The sequence below is a fragment of the Hylobates moloch genome, unplaced genomic scaffold, assembly GCF_009828535.3.
Source record: "Hylobates moloch isolate HMO894 unplaced genomic scaffold, HMol_V3 SCAFFOLD_2, whole genome shotgun sequence".
NCBI classification, from domain to species: Eukaryota; Metazoa; Chordata; class Mammalia; order Primates; family Hylobatidae; genus Hylobates; species Hylobates moloch.
The window spans coordinates 62,471,510-62,493,818 of NW_026652277.1; the positions used below are offsets into that span (position 1 = coordinate 62,471,510).

General features: G+C 38.3%; 1 protein-coding gene across 1 annotated transcript in view; it reads left to right on the forward strand.

Moving 5' to 3' along the window:
* The window catches only part of SULT1B1 (sulfotransferase family 1B member 1), a 29,075-nt gene extending 8,603 nt beyond the window's left edge, over positions 1 to 20,472 (forward strand). The window contains exons 4-7 of the mRNA XM_032164402.2: positions 13,202 to 13,328; positions 13,958 to 14,052; positions 16,790 to 16,970; positions 20,360 to 20,472. Of these exons, the coding sequence (XP_032020293.1) occupies positions 13,202 to 13,328; positions 13,958 to 14,052; positions 16,790 to 16,970; positions 20,360 to 20,472 (516 nt within the window). The remainder of the gene's footprint in view (positions 1 to 13,201; positions 13,329 to 13,957; positions 14,053 to 16,789; positions 16,971 to 20,359) is intronic.
* The last annotated feature ends 1,837 nt before the right edge of the window (positions 20,473 to 22,309 follow it).

The following is a 22,309-nucleotide window of genomic DNA, read 5'->3' on the forward strand; positions in this document are numbered from 1 at the left end:
GAGGATATTGTCAATAAAAATTTTCTCAACCTTGATGGAGAAGTCAACATGCAAATTCAGAAAATTCAGAGAACCCCAAAAAGATATTACATAAGACAGCAATTCCCAAAATATAGAGTGAAAGAGAATCACCCAGGTCAATGTGAAATAAGAAATCTTAAAGACAGCTAGCGAAAGGGGCAGGTCATGTACAAAGGAAACCTCACCAGGCTAGCAGTGGACTATTCAGCAGAAATCTTACAAGTCAGAAGAGATTGAGGGCCCATATTCTGTATTCCTAAAGAAAGGAAATTCCAACCAAGAATGTCATATCCAGTCAAATTGCTTCATAAGTGATGAACAAATAAAATCCTTTCCAGAAAAGGAAATACTAAAGGAATTCATTCTCATCAGACTTGCCTTCCTAGAGGTCCTTAAGGGAGTGCTAAACATGGAAACAAAAGACATACCATCTACCACAGAAACATACCTAAATACATGGAACATTAACACTACAAATCAATTACATAATCAAGTCCACATAATAACCATCTAACAGCACAATTACAGGATCAAATCTTCACATATGAATTTTGATCTGGAATACAAATCGGCTAAATGAGCAACTTAAAAAGCACAGACTGGTAAGTTGGATGAAGAAGCAAGACCCAACTCTACTGCCTTCAAACTTCAAGAGACTCATCTCACATGCAACAACACCCATAGTCTCAAAGTGAAGGGATGGAGAAATATATATCAAGCAAATAGAGAACAACAACAACAAAGCAGGAGTTGCTATTTTTTTCAGACAAAAGAGACTTTAAACCAACAATCAAAAGGACAAAGAATAATATTATGCAATGATAAAAGGTTCAATTCAACAAGAAGTAACTATTCTAAATACATATGCACCCAACTTTAGAGCATCTAAATTCATAAAACAAGTTCTTATAGACCTACAAAGATACTTACATAACCACATAATATTAGTGAAAGACTTCAACAACACACTGACAGTGTCAGATCATCAAGGCAAGACACTCAGGACTTAAACTCAACACTTGACTAAATGTACCTAACAGACATCTACCCAACAACAGAATATACATTCTTCTCATCTGCAGATGGCACATATTGTATGATTGACCACATGCTTTACTCAGCCATAAAGCAATTCTCAATAAATACAAGAAAACCAAAATCATACCAACCATACTCTCAGGCCACAGCATAACAGAAATATAAATTAATGCCCAAAAGCCCTATAGAAACCCTACAATTACACGGAAGTTAAATGACCTGCCCCTGAAACAGTGTAAATAATGAAATTAAGGCAGAAAGTTTTTAAAAAGTCTTTGAAACAAATGAAAACAGAGATACAAAGACACAACATATCAGAGTCTTTGAGACACAGCTAAAGCAGTACCAAGAAAGTTTACAGTGCTAAATACCTACACCAAGAAGTTAGAAAGGTCTCACATTAACAACCTAACATTGCAACTAGAGGAACCAGGAAAATAAGAGCAAACCAATACCAAAAGTAGCAGAAGAAAAGAAATAACCAAAATCAGAGCAGAACTGAATGAAATTGAGATGTGAAAATTCAGACAAAAAAATCAACAAAAACAAAAGTTTGTTTTTTGAAAGAATAAACAAGATATACCACTAGCTAGATTCACAAAGAAAAAAGGAGAGAAAATCCAAATAAACACAAGGAAGAATAACCACCAACACCACAAAAATACAAGGAACCTGCAGAGACTGCTAGGAACACCTTTATGCATGCTGTCTAGAACACCTAGAAGGAAAGGGATACATTTTTGGAAAAATACAACCTCCTAATGATGGCAGCGGCGGGGAGTCTAGAGTGGCTGCTGCCATCACATCGGCTGCAGTGGGGAGACATGGGTGGTGGTGGCAGGAGCGGCTGCAGAAACAGCAAAGGCGGCAGTGGGACCCCAGTGCCCCATGACCCCACAGCAGCCTACTGCACCACCCTTACCTTTTCATGGCCGGGCAGGACCCACTTCCAGGCCTAGAGCCTCCGCTGTGCCGGGTTCGTTTGTACGAAGTTGGCCAGGGCCGCTGCGCCTCCGCTGCGGGGAAACACAGAGAGGAGGCAGTCAGTCCCTACAGTCCACCCGTGGGACTCTCCCGAGAGCCTGCTGCCCTGGTATCACCCTGCTACCACTATGAGGCCGCGCCGAGTCACCCGCCGATGGGGGAGCAGCGTGGTTAGACATGGAGGGAAGGGCATAGAGGGGTTCCAAGGCAGAGCTGGGCCAAGGGTGGTGCCCTGCTCACGAAGCCAGCGGGAGCAGGGAGCAGGCAGGAGCCCCACCCTCCTGGGCACAGCTGCAGCAGCCCGAGTAATGGCTGTGGACCCAGGGCTCCCTGTGCTTTTGGGGACCAGGAGCAGGCAGGAGCACTGCCTTCCTGGGAGCACCTGCAGCCACCCATGCGCAGCTGTTGACCCAGGCATTTCTGCAATCTAGGAGGCCAAGGAAGGCCCCCACTTTGTTCCCACAGGCTCAGAGGTGTCTGCTCCCACTATCTGGCCACTGCCTGCTCGTGGAACACATTCCAATCTTGGAGCATGGTTGACACCAAGCCCGGGTGCTGTCATAGCCCAGTTGGATGTGTGCACACTTGGGACAGCTCTGACACACCAGCCCCCTGCCACCTCGGTGCCCTCTGGACCTTGGGTATACAGGACACAGGAGGAAAGCCAAGGGGCTGCTGAGGGCAGGTCGAAGCTGGCCTGCTGGCAACCCTTGGCAGTAACAGCCTTGGTGCTATGAAGTGTGGCAGGTGGTAGACAGGTTCCTAGGCAGAAGGGGGTAGGTCCCGGGTGAAGCCCCACTTTCAAGCTGGGGAGGGCCTGAAGCCTGGGAGCTGGGCTGCTGGTCCTGTGGACTGGAATGGGAACTTGTGGTGCTTTTTCTGGGCCCACCCATGGCTGCCCATGTACCAGTGGGACTGCACTTCTTCCCCTCTGAGGCCCATAAAATGTCCTAGACTGCAACCAGAGGAGACGACGGGAGGACCAGCTACAGAGAGAAGCTACTCACCCCAGGGTACCCTCTTTGCTGAGGACTGAATACTCATCCGGAAACCCTGACTTCCGTGCTCAATAAAGCTCCTCTTAATCTTGCTCACCCTCCATTTGTTTGTACACCTCAGTCTTCCTGGATGCAGGATGGGAACTTGAGACCGCCGAATGGCAGGGCTGAAAGAGCTGTAACACAAACAGGCCTGAGACACACACCTTGCTCACCACTTTGTGTGCGACAAGAAAGACAGAAGAGAGAAAGAGAGAAGAGCTGTGGTCCTTCAAGGAGCCCAGACTTAGGAGCTCCCTGAGCCAGGGCTGTGACACCCTCTTTAGGGCTCTGTGGTTCCTGGTGTCTCCAAGCTTCTGGGTGCCACTGCTTTCCCCGGTATCAGCTGTGGAAGTTGTTTATGGTGTGCCTGGTCCAGGTGCAGCCTTGCAGAGGGCTGGGGCCATGAGGCTGGGGCCATGCTGATGCCTGGAGCTGCCCCCCCACAGCAGCTGGCAGGCAGGGCTCTGCACAATGGCCAGACTACAGGCTTGCTCACACACCCATTGCTGCTCCACACCTGGCTCACCCTTGGCGTGCATGAGATCCAGGCTGGTAGCATGAGCCAAGTGCAGCCTGCAAGGCTGAGTGATCGGAACGAGCCCAGAGGGCCAGAGCAAACCTGGACAAAGGCGCCACTGGCCACAGAGGCTTCTGGCTGGTGAAGCAAAACCCCAAGGATCTCATAACACTAGGATTGAAACCCCCATAAATTTAAATCATGAACAGACCAGTTGCCAGTCCTGAAAATGAATTAGTAATAACAAACCTACTAATCTATCACCCCCCTGGGCCAGATAGATTCACAGCTGAATTCTATCAGATGTACAAAAAAGAGCTAATACCAATCCTACTAAAATTATTTTTAAAAGTCAAGGAAGAAGGACTCCTCACAACTCATTCTATGAGGACATCATCATTCTCATACCAAAACCTGGAAGAGACACAACAAAAAAGAAAACTTCAGGCCAATATTCCTCATCGACATAGATGCTAAAATCCTCAACAAAATACTAGCAAACTGAATCCAGGAGCACATCAAAAATCGAATCCATCATAATCAAATATGCTTTATTCCTAGAATGCAAAGTTGGCTCAATACATGCAAATTAATAGGTGTGATTCACACATAAAGTACTAAAAACAAAAACCATAAAATCTTTTCAATAAATTTAAAAAAAGGCTTTTGATAAAATTTAACATCCTTTCATATTAAAACTTCAGTAAACTAGGTATTGAAGGACCATACCTCAAAATAATAAGAGCAGTCCATGACAAACCAACATGCTGAACAGGAAAAAGCTAAAAGCATTCCCCATGAGAACTGGAACAAAACAAGGATGCCCACTTTCACCACTCTTTCTCAAGATAGTACAGGAAGATTTAACTGAAGCAATCAGACAAAAAAAGAGAAATAAAAGGCATGCAAATAGAAAAAGAGAAAGTCACATTATTTCTCTTCATAGTCGCTATGATTCTTTAGCTAGAAAACTCCACAGTTTCTTCCCAAAAGCTGCTAAAATGATTAAACAATTTCAGCAAACTTTCAGGATACAAAATCAGTGTATAAAAATCAGTAGCATTTCTATACACCAATAATGTTCAAGCTGAGAGCCAAATCAAAACATAATCTCATTCACAATAGTCACAAAAAACATACTAGGACTATAGCTAATCAAAGAGGTAAAAGATCTCTACAATTAGAATTACAAAACATGGCTAAAACAAACCAGAGATGACAAAAATTAATGGAAGAAAAATTCATGCCCATGTATAGGAAGAATCAATATTGTTAAGATGACCATACTTCCCAAAGGAATTTACAGATTCAATGTTATTCCTATCAAATTACTGATTACATTCTTCACATAACTAGAAAAAAAGCTATTTTAAAATTCATTTGGAACAAAAAAAGAATGCAAATAGCTAAGGAAACCATAAGCAAAAAGAACAAAGCCAGCAGCATCACAGTATCCAACTTTATACTACAAGGCTGCAGTAACCAAAACAGCATGGTACTGGTACAAAAACAGACACATATACCAATGGAACAGGTTAGAGATCCTAGAAATAAAGTTGCACACCTACCTACAACCTGCTGATCTTCAACAAAGTTGACAATAATAAGCAATGAAGAAATAACTCTATTCAATCAATGATGCTGTGATAAATGACTAGTAGTACGAAGAAAATTGAAACTGGAGCCCTTATTACCATATACAAAAAATAAACTGAAGATTGATTAAAGACTGGAATGTATTACCAACAGCTATAAAAAACCAGAAGAAAATTTAGAAAATATCATTATGGATATAGGCTTTGAGAAAGGTTTCATGATTAAGTCTCTAAAGGCAATTGCAACAAAAACCAAAATGTTGAAGTACGATCTAATTAAATTAAATGGTTTCTGCATAGAAAATGGGAGAAAATATTTACAAACCACACATCTGACAAAAATCTAATATACAGAATTATAAGGAACTTAAATCAATGAGCAGAAAACAACCCAATTAAAAACTGGCAAAAGACATGAACAGCACTTTTCAAAATAAGACAATTAAAACAGAATTACCATGAATCCCAGCAATCCCGTTACTGACTAGTTACCTGAAGGAATATAAATTGTTCTACCAAGAAGACGCATGTACTTGTATGTTCATCATAGCACTATTCACAATAGCAAAGGAATCAACTAGATGCCTAATATGGTTTTGTTCTGTGTCTCAACCCAAATCTCACCTTGAATTGTAATAATCCTCATGTGTCAAGGACAGGACCAGGTGGAGGTAATTGAATCATTGGGTTGGTTTCCCTGTGCTGTTATCGTGATAGTGAGTGAGTTCTCGCAAGACCTGACAATTTCATAAGTGCCTCGAATTTCCCTTGCTAAAACCCCCTCTGTCCTGCCACCCTATAAAGAAGATACTTGCTTCTCCTTTGCCTTCCACCATGATTGTAAGTTTCCTGGGGCCTCACAAGCAATGGGAAACTGTGAGTCAACTAAACTTCTTTGCTTTATAAATTATCCATTCTCAGGCAGTTCTTTACAGCAGTGTGAGAACAAACTAATACAGTAAATTGGTACTGAGGTAGTGGGGCACTACTATTAAACATACCAGAAAATCTGGAAGTGACTTTGGAACTGGGTAATGGGCTGAGGTTGGAACAGTTTGAAGGACTCAGAAGATGACAGGAAAATGTGGGAAAGTTTGGAACTTCCTAGAGATGTGGAGGGCTCAAAACTCTGGAAGATGTGGAAAAGTTTGGAACTTCCTAGAAAATTATTGAATGGTTTTGACCAAAACGCTGATAGTGATATGTACAATGAAGTCTAGGCTGAGGTGGTCTCAGATGGAGAAGAGGAACTTGTTGGGAACTGGAATAAAGGTCACTCTTGCTATGCTTTATCAAAGAGACTGGCAGCGTTTTGCCTCTGCCCTAGAGATCAGTGGAACTTTGAAATTTCTAAGTGGCAAAGCATTCAACAGAAAGCAGAACATAAAAGTTTGAAAATTTGCAGCCTGATGATGCAGTAGAAAAGAAAAACCTATTTTCTGGGGAGAAATTCCAGCCAGTTGACTGCAGAAATTTGCATAAGTAACAAGAAGCCAAATGCTAATCACCTAGACAATGTGGTAAAGGTCTCCAAGGCATGTCAGAGACCTTTGCAGTAGCCCTGCCCATCACAAGCCCAGAGGCCTAGGAAGAAAAAATGGTTTCATAAGCAGGGCCCTCCTGCTATGTGCAGCCTAGGGACTTGGTGACCTGTGTCCCAGACCTTCCAACTGTGGCTAAAAGGGGCCAATGTACAGCCTGGGCCATGGATTCTGAGGGTGCAAGCCCCAAGCTTTGGTGGCTTCCACATGGTGTTGAGCTTGCGGGTGCACTGAAGTCAAGAATTGAGGTTTTGGAACCTCTGCCTAGATTTCAAAGCATAGTGGAAACACCTGGATGTCCAGATGGAGGTATGTTTCATGGGTAGAGCTCTCATGGAGAACCTCTGGTAGGGCAGTGCAGAAGGGAAATGTGGGATTGGAACCCCCACACAGAGTCCCTACTGGGGCATCACCTAGTGGAGCTGTGAGAAGAGGGCCACCATCCCCCAGACCCCAGAATAGTGGATCTACTGAGAGTTGCATTGTGCACTTGGAAAAGTGTTGCAGGAAGTCAGGGACCCCAAACAGAGGGACCAGTTGAAGCCATGGCAGAAGAACATGGATTGTGAAGATTTCATGGACGTGTATTAGTTCCCCAAATTAATACTTTTATAATTTCTTATGCCTGTCTTTACTGCAATCTCCAAACATAAATTGTGAAGATTTCATGGACACTTATCACTTCCCCAATAGATACTCTTGTGATTTCCTATGCCTATCTTTACTTTAATCTCTTAATCCTGTCAGCTGAGCAGGATGTATGTCACCTCAGGACCATGTGATAATTGCATTAACTGCACAAATTGTAGAGCATGTGTGTTTGAACCAATATGAAATCTGTGCACCTTGAAAGAAGAACAGGATAACAGCAATTGTTCAGGGAATAAGAGAGATAACCTTAAACTCTGACCACTGGTGAGCCGAGCGGAACAGAGCCATATTTCTCTTCTTTTAAAAGCAAATGGGAGAAATATTGCTGAATTCTTCTTCTCAGCAAGGAACATCCCTGGGAAAGAGATGCCTGGGGGTATAGGTCTATAAATGGCCCCCCTAGGTGTGGCCATCTTTTATGGTCTGTAGACTGCAGGGGTGAAATAGACCCCAGTCTCCCATAGCGCTCCCAGGCTTATTAGGAACAGGAAATTCCAGCCTAATAAATTTTTGGTCAGACCAGTTGCTCTCAAAACTCTGTCTCCTGATAAAATGTTATCAATGACAATGGTGCCCAAAACTTCATTAGCAATTTTAATTTTGTCCCAGTCCTGTGGTCCTGTGATCTTGCCCTGCCTCCACTTGCCTTGTGATATTCTATTACCTTGTGAAGTACTTGATGTCTGTGACTCACACCTATTAGCACACTCCCTCCCCTTTTGAAAATCCTTAATAAAAACTTGCTGGTTTTGGGGGCTTGTGGGGCATCATGGAACCTACCAACATGTGATGTCTCCCCCAGACGCCCAGCTTTAAAATTTCTCTCTTTTGTGCTCTGTCCCTTTATTTCTCAAGGCAGCTGATGCTTAAGGAAAATAGAAAAGCACCTACGTGACTATCAGGGCAGGTTCCCTGATAGAAAAGCTGTACACACTCAACCCCAGCTGTGAAAGCAGCCAGGAGAGGGGCTGTACCTTGCAAAGCCATAGGGGTGGAGCTGACCAAGGTCTTGGGAGCCTACCTTTTACATCAGCATAATCTGGATGTGAGACATGGAGTCAAAGGAGATCATTTTGGAACTTTAAGGTTTAATGACTACCCCATTGGATTTCGTCTTGAATGGAGCCTCTAGCCCCTTTTGTTTTGACAATTTTTTCCCATTTGGAATGGGTTTCTATACCCAATGCCTGTACTCCCATTGTATCTAGTAAGTAATAAATGACTCAATTTTACATGCTCATAGGCAGAAGGGACTTGCCTTATTTCAGATGAGACTTTGGACTTGGACTTTTGGGTTAATGCTGGATTAAGTTAAGACTTTGGGGGACTGTTAGAAGTGCATAATTGTGTTTTAAAATCTGAGGACATGAGATATGGGAGGGACCGGGGCAGCATGATATGGTTTGGCTCTGTGTTCCCACCCAAATCTCATCTTGAATTGTAATAATCCCCATGTGTCATGGGAGGGAATAGGTGGAGGTAATTGGATCATGAGGGCAGTTTCCCCCATGATGTTCTCATGATAGTGAGTGAGTTCTCAGAAGACTTGATGGTTTTATAAGTGTCTGGTGTTTCCCCTGCTTGGACTCATTCCACCCTGTCACCCTGTGAAGAAGGTGCCTGCCACTCTTTTGCTTCTGCCATGATTGTAAGTTTCCTGAGGCTTCTCCAGCAATGCAGAACTGTGAGTCAATTAAACCTCTTTCCTTTATAAATTATCTAGTCTCACACAGTTCTTTACAGCAGAGTGAGAACTTATTAATACAATCCAAATTAACAGTGAAGCACATAAAGAAGATGTGGTGTGTATACACCATGGAATACTACACAGCCATAAAGAAAAGGAAATCATGTTTTCTGCAGCAACATGGATGCAGCTGGAGGCCATTATTCTAAGCAAATTAATTTAGGAGCAGAAAATCAAATAACGTATATTCTTACTTACACATGGAAGGTAAACCTTGAGTATATTTGGACACAAAGATGGGAGCAACAGACACCAGGGCATAATTGAGGGTGAAGGGTGGTAGGAGGGTACAAGTCAAAAAACTGCCTATCAGGTAATATGCTCACTACCTGGGTGACAAAATCATTTGTACACAAAACCCCAGTGACACACAAATATGCAACAAATCTGCACATGTACCCACTGGACCTAAAGGTTAAAAATAATAAATAAATAAATGAAGACATTATTGGCGTTTTAGGATTTGTATCTACTACATTATTGGTTTGTTCTTTCTGTATCTCATTTCTTTTCTTTGTCTTCCTTTCCTTTGTTGTACCTAAACATTTTGGAGTTCATTTTTATTTATTTATAATATTTCAAAATATATTTTTGTACAGTTTTCTTAGTGACTGATTCAGGTATTGCCATAAATATACATAACTCATCACAGTCTAATGGTGTCAACGTTTTCTCACTTTAAGTGTAGATATCTTACTTCCATTTAGGCCCCTTTACTCTCTCCGTATTTTCAACATAATGGTCCCAAGTGATCCTGTACATAAACTGAAAACTGCATCAGATAATGTAACTTTTGCCTCAACTGTAAAATATGACTTAAGAAATTCATTGGGTGAGTGATTAGCTATTATGTTTACTTCTATTTTTACCCATTCTCTTTTTCTTTTCCCTTTCTAAAGTTTTCATCTTTCTACTGTCATTTTCTTTCTGTTTGGAGAACTTTCATTAGCTATTCCATAAGATAGTCTGCTAGCAATGGATTCTCTTAGTTTTCCTTTTTCTGAGAATGTCTTTTTACCCTTCTTGACTGAGAACAGTTTTACTGGATACAGGATTTGGAATTGACAATATATTACTTTCTGCACTTGAAAAACTATTGTGCTACTTCTCTTTGGCCTTTATGGTTTTAGATGAGAAACTTGTCATTTGAATCGGTGATCTTTATTATGCAATATGCTGCCTATCTGGCTTTTTTTCTAAGAGTTTTACTCATCTTTAATTTTTAGAAGTATTTTTATGATGTGTCTTGACAAAGCTTTTTTTTTCCTTTTTTGGAGTTCACACAACTTCTTAGATATATTGATTTATTTATTTCAACACTTAAGGGAAGTTTTTGGTCACCAATTCTCCAAATACTGTTTCACTTCTTTACTCTTCCACCTATCATTGTGTAACTCTAAATATACAAATATTAGGCCTTTTGTTATTGTCCCACAGGTTCCTAAGTTTCTCTTTATCGTCTTTATTCTATTTTCTCTGTGTTGTTAACATTGAGTAAATTCTATTGATATACCTTTATGTTCGCTGCTTCTGTCCTCTAACATTGCCATTATACTATTTGGTCCATCTAGTGATTTATTTATTTATTTCAGTTATTATACATTGCAGAGCTGTAATTTCCATATATTTAACTTTACAAATACAGCTCAAATTTCTTTTATATTTTTTCATTTGTTTTAAATTTTTTTTCAATTTTTAATTTTTCTGGGTACACCATATGTATATATGTTTGTGTGAATAGGAGCCTCATAACTCAGACAGGTACCTTATCCTACTGTTGCTGAGCTGGTGTCCAAGATGTAAGACAAAGTCCTCTTTGCTCTTCCCTCTTCCCACTGCTGAAGTGGAAAGAAGGGATCTTTTTTGAATCCACCAACTGTGCAGCCTGGAGTTTGGGGAAGGGTGGCACAAACAGTCCCTTAGTCTTGTATGTCTCAGTATGCCTTGTAACCTCCAAGTCCACTGGCTCTGCGGCCATCTCAGCACTGGAACATGCCTAGAAGCATGTGGTCTAGACCGTCTTTCAAGTTTATTTACAGGTGCAGAGCACTTTAGCCTATGGTGGTGAGACTTGCTGGAACTCATATTTCTACCACTGGGATGTGTGATTCCCCTCTAGATAGGATTGGTTTATATGCTTCCTTCATGGAAGGCTGTCAGCTGAGTTTGGTCTGGTTTTGCTTTCCACTGTGACAGGGCAGCACTGAGTTCAATGCAATGTCTCATAATTGCTGTGCTCTCCTTCTCCCAAGCGCACAGATTCTCACCATGCCACATAGCTGCTACTAAGGGTTGGGGGAGGCGTGGCAATGGCAATTCTAAGACTGTCTTTCCTGTCATCTTCAGTGGCTGTTTTAGTGATATGAAGTTAAAACTAGGTACTGCGAGTGCTCACCTGATTTTTGGTTCTTTTGAAGGTACTTTCTCTGTATAGGTAGTTGGCAAATTTGATATTCCTTTTGAGGTGTGGGGGATGATTGGTCCACCCTCCAACACAACTTTTAATGGAATGTTGATGCTGTTTTATGATAGCTACTTTAAATCTTTGTCAGATAATTTAACATTTGATTCATCTCAGTTTTGCTTTTCTTGCTTATTTGATTTCTTGGGCTGCTAGACATACTGTACCATCTCTGCTGATGACACATAAAAGGGGTATAAGGTACTTTCCTGGACTTCCTGCTCTTGTTGGCTGATTTTTTGAAAATTGGAGAGAAGCCTTGGGGCCTGGGAGAAACGGGGCTTCTCTGATGTCATCAATGGGAATGGGTGGGACTGCCCATGAAGCCCCATTTATATCGCAGTAGTTTGAATGGCCCAGTACTTCATTGCCACTACTGGCAGTGAGTTAGTTCACTTACAGAGACCCCGGGTGTGGAGCAGAGTTTGGAATTCTCCGCTATGTCTCTGTTGGGCTTCCTCTTTCCTAATCCTTTGACCAGAGAGAGCAGGTTTTTCTAGATATTTTTTTGTTTCGTGTATGCCTGTAAATGGTTCCAGGTCATAGTCTTTTTTGCTGCCCAATCCAAGAGTATATAAGAGACAAAAAGGACACCTAGGAGGAACTCACCACATTGGTATTACTCAGCTCTTTACCCAGTATGCTTTTAGAGTTCTTGTATCATTGTACGTTGAATAATTTCCAGGGCTTTAGTGACATTAAGAATAGAGAAGGCTGGGCATGGTGGCTCATGCCTGTAATCCCAGCACTTTGTGAGGCTGAGGAGGGCGGATTATGAGCTCAGGAGATCAAGACCATCCTGGCTAACACGGTGAAACCCCATGTCTACTAAAAATACAAAAAATTAGCCAGGCGTGGTGGTGGGCGCCTGTAGTCCCAGCTACTCCAGAGGCTGAGGCAGGAGGATGGCCTGAACCTGGGAGGCAGAGCTTGCAGTGAGCCGAGATCGCACCACTGCACTCTGGCCTGGGCGACAGAGCAACGCTCAGTCTCAAAAAAAAAAAAAAAAAAAAAGAAAAGAGAAAGAAAAAAAAGAAAAAAAGAGTAGCGAAGTAGAAAATAGTGAGTCTATACCTTCTAGTTTCTGAACTGGATGCCCCCAAACTTATTTTAATGCCTTTTAATATCTTTACCTTCTTTTCCTTTCTATATATTTTTATCAGCACCTAATATTTTTCTAGGTATTTCACTGGTAGAAGTGAAAAGTGAAAACTTTTATTTTTTTCCCACAATTTTGTTATTTTCAATTTGCTGGTATTCTCTTTAGTCATGGTGTCATTTTCTTGACAATGTGTGTTCTAGGACCTTGCAGATCTTCCAGAAGCCACAGTGGTCTATTTGTGCTTCACAGTGTCAAGTGGCCATAAACTGAAATCTTTGTTTCAAAACCTCTACAGCTCAGTGGTTCTAATCTCAAAAATGCATTGCTGTATTGAAAACCACTTGAATTGATTCTATATTTTAGCTATTAATAGAAGGGCCTCCCTGGCCCACAATTTCTATTTGAAAAAGTACTCTGCTATTTTACATGCGTATAGGTTAATTTTTTCCTAAACAAAATGTCTTTTATCTTATTTTTTTCTCCTACCCCCGCCCCCCACTGCAGATGATTTATCTGGCTCGTAATGCCAAGGATGTTTCAGTCTCATATTACCATTTCGACTTAATGAATAATTTACAACCTTTTCCTGGTACCTGGGAAGAATATCTGGAGAAATTCTTAACTGGAAAAGGTATGTGGACTTTATCTTAAAGTTGATAAGTATTTTTTATTTTAATAACACTATTAACAATAACTTTTATGACTTTCAAAATACTTATTTTTCCAACTCAGTGAAAAGTATGTTCAAATATTATCTAAAAAACTAAATCTAATGCATCTAATATTTTTACTATGACCTTCAATTTATAAAACTAGTATTAATCATTGGCATACAAAAGTATTCTATAATCTGCTCTTGGTTGCTAGAAATCCATTCTCAGTCTCTCCTCACAATAGACATTGTTTAACTTGCTTAAGCAATTAGTTAGATCTGTTAATGCATACGTCATATTTATAGTATTTAGGTAAATAGTTGATATGAGTACTTTGTAAGATAATAGTTTTCTTCCTTATGAGACTATAACTTTTTGGAGGTCAGTGTATTTTTGTCTGAAATGCTTTCTTTGTACTTGACATTAAAAAATATCTGATGTTTATATATCCATAAATAGCTAATTTTACTTTTTAAAATTGTCCTCATATTCTCAGTTCCTTTGGTTACTGAATTCCACAAAATGTTTTCACAATTTGATTTATTATTCAGACAGAAATATTTAATTTGATGAATGTTTATGAAAATAGACTTTTATCTGGTTTTAGTGGCCTATGGTTCCTGGTTTACTCATGTTAAAAACTGGTGGAAGAAAAAGGAAGAACACCCAATACTTTTTTTGTACTATGAAGATATGAAAGAGGTAAAATGGTAGATATGGATTCTGGATAATTTCCCCACTGCATCATGCTGTAAAAGGATTGATATTTGCATTCCAACTTAGTCTGTGGAGTCCAAAATGATGATTGCTTTGCCAATCCACCATGTGTTTTTACCCAAATCTTGCTATAATTAATGAGTTTCTAATTGTGAAAACAATTATTTATTTTTATTCCTCTTATTTCTTAGCCACTGCGTTATATCCGACCACTCTTTCTTCGGCAATTATTTCCTTCATTTACCAGGATATCACATGCTTAGGTTATCCTCTAGATATCTACTCATTAATACTTTAACATTGTTTTTAAAAATTGTTTGCTATATTTGAGTTACCCCTTCCACACTTATTGTTTTCACAATTATTTATGTGCTAATCATACCTTATCTGTGCCTCCATTTTCACTTCTACCTCGATTTTCTAGCCCATGCTTGTATTACATTTAACATGCTCAAAACTAAACTTATTTTCTTTCTCTCCAACATGTAATATTTCTACTATTTTGTTCTCTCTCAATAATAAAAGTTATTCTTATTGTCCTTGTTTCCTATATTTTGCACATTCAATTGGTTCAGATAGTGTAATCTATTGTATCTTTCAAAGTATTCCCTCCTTTACTTCCCTACTACCTCACTCTTAGTGTAGAAACTTGTAATCATCTTTCTAGTATGAAGCAGTATTACTTAAATACAACTACAAATCTTCATGCCACCATTATGGAACTCTTCTACTTAAATTGGCCAAATACAGACAGACATACACACAACAGGAAAACATGTTGAAATTAGTTCCTTACTTATAAAAGCCTGAACATACAAGTTAGAATACTTTCAGATCTACAATGAAAATTACAAAGTTTGTCTTCTTTGTAACTACATCCCAGTACTTAATACAGTGCATACAACATAAACAGAGGCTCAAGGTTACTTGTATGGATCATTGATTGCTTCAATAAATAAATGAGTGAGTGGTAAAATCCAAAACTTTAATGGCATTAATCTTACTTTGCATAACACACAAATTTGGCCCCATGTGAAATATTACTTGCTTTAGGTAGTTTTGGGAAACTCCCAGGGGTTTCTCGTATCTTAGCACAAAGAATCCTCTGAGATTTTATTCACTGCCCAAGCTTTCATTCTCCATCACAGTTGTCCATATCCCATAAAGAATCTGTAATCTATGTCTTATCATTGTCCCTTTACACAGGGTTTGAGAGTATTAATGTTAATTTGCTCATACCACACAGCTGCAAAACCTTGCATGGTTTATGAAACTACTGTAACAAAGTGATATGTCTCTTGAGAGCTTGTTTAGCCAGAGATAAATTACAAATTCTTCATAAGAGAGAAAATTATTCCAGCTCTCTAACAAATATCTCTCTTCATGTTTTGGACAGCAGAACAGCACTTAAAAGCTTTATGAGAAGAACAATTTTAGCTTCTGGCAATAGTCCCTTTTCTCTATAAGACTAAGAAATACATTCTGTCTGTCTGGCTGTTATTCAAATTCCAATTCAACAATTACACTGATTCCCACATAACATTTGAGACCGTTTCTGTCTTTATTTAGCTAAAATGCTTTATTCAAATAAACTTACTCATTTTTATTTATAGTCTAACCGGTTACCTTTGTAAGCATATCCATATATTTATAATTTTCTTCAAACGTGCAACATACATTGCATTAACAGACAATATTTCTCTTCTACCATACAATCATTTGTAGATAACATTATAGAGAAGTTTAATGCAGCAACAATAATGGAAGAAAATTATAGAATATACATCAATAATAAAATTTGAAAAAAAGTCCAGTAATGTACAACATGTTTATGAGTATCTACATAAATTCCTAATAAGTGAAATAAAAGAATAACAGATCGGGGAAGATTCAGTCAGAGCCAGGACTCTGCTTTAACTTCTACTGGTCTATAGACTAACACAGAAGTTCCAAGCCTTTTTGGCACCAGGGACCGGGTTTGTGGAAGGCAATGTTTCCATGAACAGGGTGCAAGGGGGCTGTATATGGATGGTTTCCAGATGAAACTGTTTCATCAGATCATCGGGCATTAGTTAGATTCTCATAAGGAGTGTGCACCTTAGATCCCTCACATACTCAATTCACGATAAGGTTCATGCTCCTATGAGAATCTAATGGCACCACTGATCTAACAGGAGTTGGAGCTCAGGCAGTAGTGCTTGCTCCTCTACCACTCACATGTTCCTGTGTAGCCCAGTTCCTAACAGGCCACTGATTGGTACTGATCTGCGGCCAGTGGGTTGGGGACCCCTGGACTAATATCACCATTAATATTTTAGGATTAGCCAAATTATTCTCTAAATATTTTTGACCCCAAAAAGAAAATGTTCTCTATTTACCTGTCCATCTATGTGTTTTTCTAGCACAACTATTACCTTTTATTTTGGGCTTTTCTCTACTACCATCACGTCTGCTCTTTTACTCATTCTAACCACTGACACACCTTAAGTTCTGATCTTATTCTTCTGTCAGAGAAGACCGACACAGAAAATATAACAGATATTCTTGATTTTTAATATTTTATGATTAGTTTATTTAAAAATTGAGAAAAATAAACCAAAACAAATATGGATTTCCTATACTATTCAGAGTCAACATTTAAAAAAACAGATTATAAATGTTTTATAAATATTCACATTGTGTGAGTTACTTGTTTATTGTCTTGGGTTTTACCCACTGATAGAATCCAAAGGAGGAAATCAAGAAGATCGTTAGATTTCTAGAGAAGAACCTGAATGATGAAATCTTGGATAGGATCATCCATCACACCTCATTTGAAGTGATGAAGGACAATCCTTTGGTAAATTATACACATCTACCAACTACAGTGATGAATCATAGCAAATCCCCTTTTATGCGTAAAGGTAAATACTTTGCTGGGTTTAATTTCCCTTTTGTACTTTCTTATGATTTATCATAAGCTAAGGATTAGTTCTGTGATCTCTACTAAGTTTCTTAGCCTGTTTAAGCTTTATAGTAAATACCTACCACCCAAAATTGCTGAGATTCAAAATTATTAAATGAAACAATGCATTTAAAGCTATTACTAGAATACCTTGAATATACCATAAATATTTATTCTTCTATTTACTACTGTGCTAAATGAGAGTGGTTTTGGCAATTCTGATGTGAGCAATTCCAAATTTGTCATTCTAACTCCCTTAAATCTTTGCCTAAGGTGGCATAGACAAGCTTCCTTCCTTCCGCTCCTCAGTGAAATACTAATTTCACTTAGTACAGTACCATAGTTTTAAAAGTCCCCATATCACTTAGAAAACCATGGTAATTGCATGAAAAATAATTCACCAAAAGGAGACACTGTTATTTGACCTTATAAGAAGTTTTAGCCCTCTGCAAATACGGTCTAAACTATTAGTAACATAGAGTCTAAATTTAACTTAGAAGAATATGGCATTTACTGTTGAAATACGTTAGTTCCATTTAAGCAGTCTGCTTATTGTGGCTTATTATACATAATATATGTCAAAAAGTGTTAATAATAACAATACATTTAACAAATTATTAACTTAAATAACTTTGAGAAGTTATCCACCTAATAATGCCACGATCTGTTTTCAATATCTTTGACTGAATTGGAGGGAGAGGGGTAGAATTTCAATTTATATGCTAGGAAGTAAGCACAACCTTAGGAATGTATTGTGCATATTAACATATGAAACAAAACCACCGATTTTGAGTAATATGATTAATTTTTTGAAAAGTTGTTTGTTAACTTATTAAGGTAGCAAATAGTTCTAGTGTTTCCAAATTATGCTCTTCCTTTTCTAAAAACAATATATTTAACCTATTAAAAATAACTTCTAGAGTAACAAAGCAGGTATGTTTTTCATCAAAAATTGTATGCGTTATAAGTTTGAGCAAAGAAGACTGATGTATATATATCTCATCTCTATGCTTACACACAGATGTAAATGTATGTGTATGGACAGTCATCCCTTGTTATATGTGGGGGATTGGTTCCAGGAACTCTGCCTATGAGTATGCTAGAACCTGCCTATATGAAAAGTTGGCACTCCAAACATGTGGGTGGGTTTCTCATCATGCAAATACTGTATTTTTTATTGCTTTTAGTTGAAAAAAAAAAACCGCATATAAGTGAACTTGGCCTGCGCAAGTCTGTATTGTTCAAAGGTCATTTGTGTACATGTACATATATATTCTTTTTCCTGGTAGAAGAATTAGAAAATAAATCTTTATTAAACATGGCAAATTATCACTGTGATAGATACCTGAATATAATTTCCCAGAAATTTTATCTCAAATCATATGAAAATTGATGCCATTTCATCACATTTCATTATGATGTAGACATAAAGAAGACAAGCTCAGTGTCTGGATTCTATGGCTTCTCCAACCTCAACAGAAAAAAAGCACGTGCTGTTCTAATATTGAAGGCAGTCTTTATGTCCCCTCTCTAGGGGGTTAAGAGCATACTTTTGTGGTCAGATTGATCTGAGGTTTATCCAGGCTACGCCATTCCCTGAACCTATTACCCTGAATAAATTAATTAACCTGCCAAAGCTCTGATTACATCACTGGCAAAATAGATAATATAATAACACCTGTGACTAAAGTTTCTGGGGAGGATTATGGTAAATGATATGTAAGCATTTAGGATATTTTCTTACAATAAATAATGCATACAGAAGTAAAAATTATTATTAGTCTAAATAGTTTGTCCCTTCCTTCCTTCCCTCCTTCCTTCCTTCCTTCCTTCCTTCCTTCCTTCCTTCCTTCCTTCCTCCTTCCTTCCTTCCTTCCTTCCTTCCTTCCTTCCTTCCTTCCTTCCTTCTTTCCTTCCCTGATGTATCCAGTAAACATTTAGAGTACTCATTCAATAATTTGCATACAGAAAAACTTCTTCATGAATAACTATATACATCACATATTCTTTAAAAGATTCAAAGGTAAATGATACATATCTTTGACTTAAGAAGCTCACAATGTAGTGCAAAGGGCATGTACATAAATGAATGCTGAAAGAAGTGAACTATGAACACATGTGCCAGGCACACTGAATCTTGAAAGATGCCATATTAGATAAATCAGTGTTATTATTATGAGGGTGGGATAGATTATGTCCAATGTTTATTCATATGTCCTAAATTATAACAAACAGAAAAACCTGGCCTTTGGCCAGCATTTATCAAAAATTCGTTTGTGAAGTAAATGCGTTTGTGTATATTATAAAATTTATATGCAGATCAGATCATTGAAGTGATTTATATATAACTTTTAATTGCTTAAATTTGTGTTCTCCTCTGTTTTTAATGACATCCTTACGGATGCATTAGCCCCAATATGTTTATGTTGAACCCTTATTCAACCCAATGTTGAATTCCAGAGCTATTGACATCCGGTGAACATAGAACGAAATGTAACAACTAGGGAAACAAGCATATCTATACGAATGTTTTTCTTTTAAAAGACTTGGAAGTTTTATCAAACCACTGTGGATTAATATAGCTTGTAATTTAATATGATGTATTACTATTTCATAAAATAGTGAGATGTTTTTCTCTAAAAATATTGGCAGTACATTAAAAGTTTATTCATTTTCCAAATACATATTTATAAATACCCAAGTATGAGAGATTAAATTTAAATTTTTATCCTCAAAGATTTACTTTAAAAAACATGGTTCCAGGATGTTATATATTTGATATTAATGTTATTATTCCCACCTAAATTGCAAATAAAGAACAAGCCTAGTGAATTTAGGAAAAACAACTATCATCTCCATATCATAGCATCCTTGTTCATAAATTCTAGGAAATTATACTTATCAACTTTTTATTTCACAGTTTTGCTGTGCTGATGACTAATTTTTTGTCTAGTTTCCAAAAGTTACTTTATGAAATAAAATATGCCTATTGATCCAAGTGCTCAATGATAATCTCATGACCCACGACCATTAGAAACAGTAAAATTATCACTCTTGGGAAACTATTGTAAAGCCCAGGAATTTAAACAAGAAAATTAGTCTTTCTCAGAATGCCTCTTCAAATGTCAGACTCTATTTAGTTATAAACCACCTTTCCAGATGGAAAAAATTATTCAATTTTTAAAAGGCTTAAAAATTTAAAGGTTTGTACAATTTAAAGGCTGTTTGAATTCATTCAAATAAAAGGAAGGTCTTTCTTTAGGCCTTCTAACCTTTTCCTTTGGTATATACTGATTTCTTCTTATGGAAATATTTTATTCTTTCCTATGTTTTTTTATTTATCTTTAGGGACGGCTGGTGACTGGAAGAATTACTTCACCGTGGCCCAAAATGAGAAATTTGATGCTATTTATAAGACAGAAATGTCCAAAACTGCACTTCAATTCCGCACAGAGATTTAAAGTGTCTAAATCACAAATCTAAAGAAATAAGAGATTCTCTGTAGTTGATTGAAACGAGGGCAGTTATGAATTGATTTGGGCAATCAAATGAATTTATAAAGGAGAATAATATGCTTTTAATATGTTGATTCTTTTCAATGTTATTAATCAGATCCCAGTTTTATTCCTTTGATTCCGAGGTTCCAAATTCTCTAAGGCTAAAGTTCATTGTTAACTTTTTGTAACAAAGGAAGAATGTAACCACAGACTCTTCCTGCCTTTTTCTACACTAGTACTGATAAGAAAGAAGGGATTTAGTTTACTTATCTCCCATATATTATGATTTAGAATTAAGTTCCCCTCCCTAGTATCATGGTCCAAGAAATGCTGTTTTCATAATGAGACTGTATTTCCTAACTCTGCCCCAATTTCCCTTTGCTGAAAATTTGACCCAGGACACTGTGTTCCACTGCTGTCTACAGAGTTTCAAGTTGTTCCCTGAGTCATAGATCATCTTCCTGCAGTGCCTCTATTTGGATAACATAGTTCATGTCGCTGATCATGTAGTTCAGATTTTGGAAATGTTTTTTCTATATCATACCTAATGTCTAAGTCTCCAAAAGGCAAACACCTACAATAGTCTCTGTAGGATTCTTACCTGGGAACTGGAGCTCTGTTCTGAAAACCAGCCCTGAGAGCTGTGATGTAGTTCTTATGGGGAGTCCTCTTTTTCCCAACAGATCTGTTTGAACTTCAGAGAAATCACCTACTGCTTTGTTCTGGTCACCATTTGGGAACTTCAGTTACTTAATCTCATGTTTGAATAGATTTGGATAACTTTAACATCCTAGACGTGGTAATAACCTCTGCAGAATATTTCCCAATCTAGTGCCCAAGGAAGACTCTCTAGGCAAATCTCCGCTCTCTCCTCCTGACCCAATGTTCCTTCTACTTATTATTACATGCTTATGTCTATTTGTGTGGTCTCTGATCTATGTTTTCTTGGAACATTTATATATATAGATATATTTTTTTTCTTATACTTTAAGTTTTAGGGTACATGTGCACAACGTGCAGGTTAGTTACATATGTAATACATGTGCCATGTTGGTGTGCTGCACCCATTAACTCGTCATTTACATTAGGTATATCTCCTAATGCTATCCCTCCCCCATTCCCCCACCCCACAACAGGCCCCGGTGTGTGATGTTCCCCTTCCTGTGTCCATGTGTTCTCATTGTTCAATTCCCACCTATGAGTGAGAACATGCAGTGTTTGGTTTTCTGTCCTTGCGATAGTTTGCTGAGAATGATGGTTTCTAGCTTCATCCATGTCCCTACAAATGACATGAACTCATCATTTCTTATGGCTGCATATTATTCCATGGTGTGTATGTGCCACGTTTTCTTAATCCAGTCTATCATTTTTGGACACTTGGGTTGGTTCCAAGTCTTTACTATTGTGAATAGTGCTGCAATAAACATACGTGTGCATGTGTCTTTATAGCAGCATGATTTATAGTCCTTTGGGTATATACCCAGTAACAGGATGGCTGGATCAAATGGTATTTCTAGTTCTAGATCCCTGAGGAATTGCTACACTGACTTCCACAATGGTTGAACTAGTTTACAGTCCCACCAACAGTGTAAAAGTGTTCCTATTTCTCCACATCCTCTCCAGCACCTGTTGTTTCCTGACTTTTTAATGATCGCCATTCTAACTGGTGTGAGATGGTATCTCATTGTGGTTTTGATTTGCATTTCTCTGATGGCCAGTGATGATGAGCATTTTTTCATGTGTCTGTTGGCTGCATAAATGTCTTCTTTTGAGAAGTGTCTGTTCATGTCCTTTGCCCACT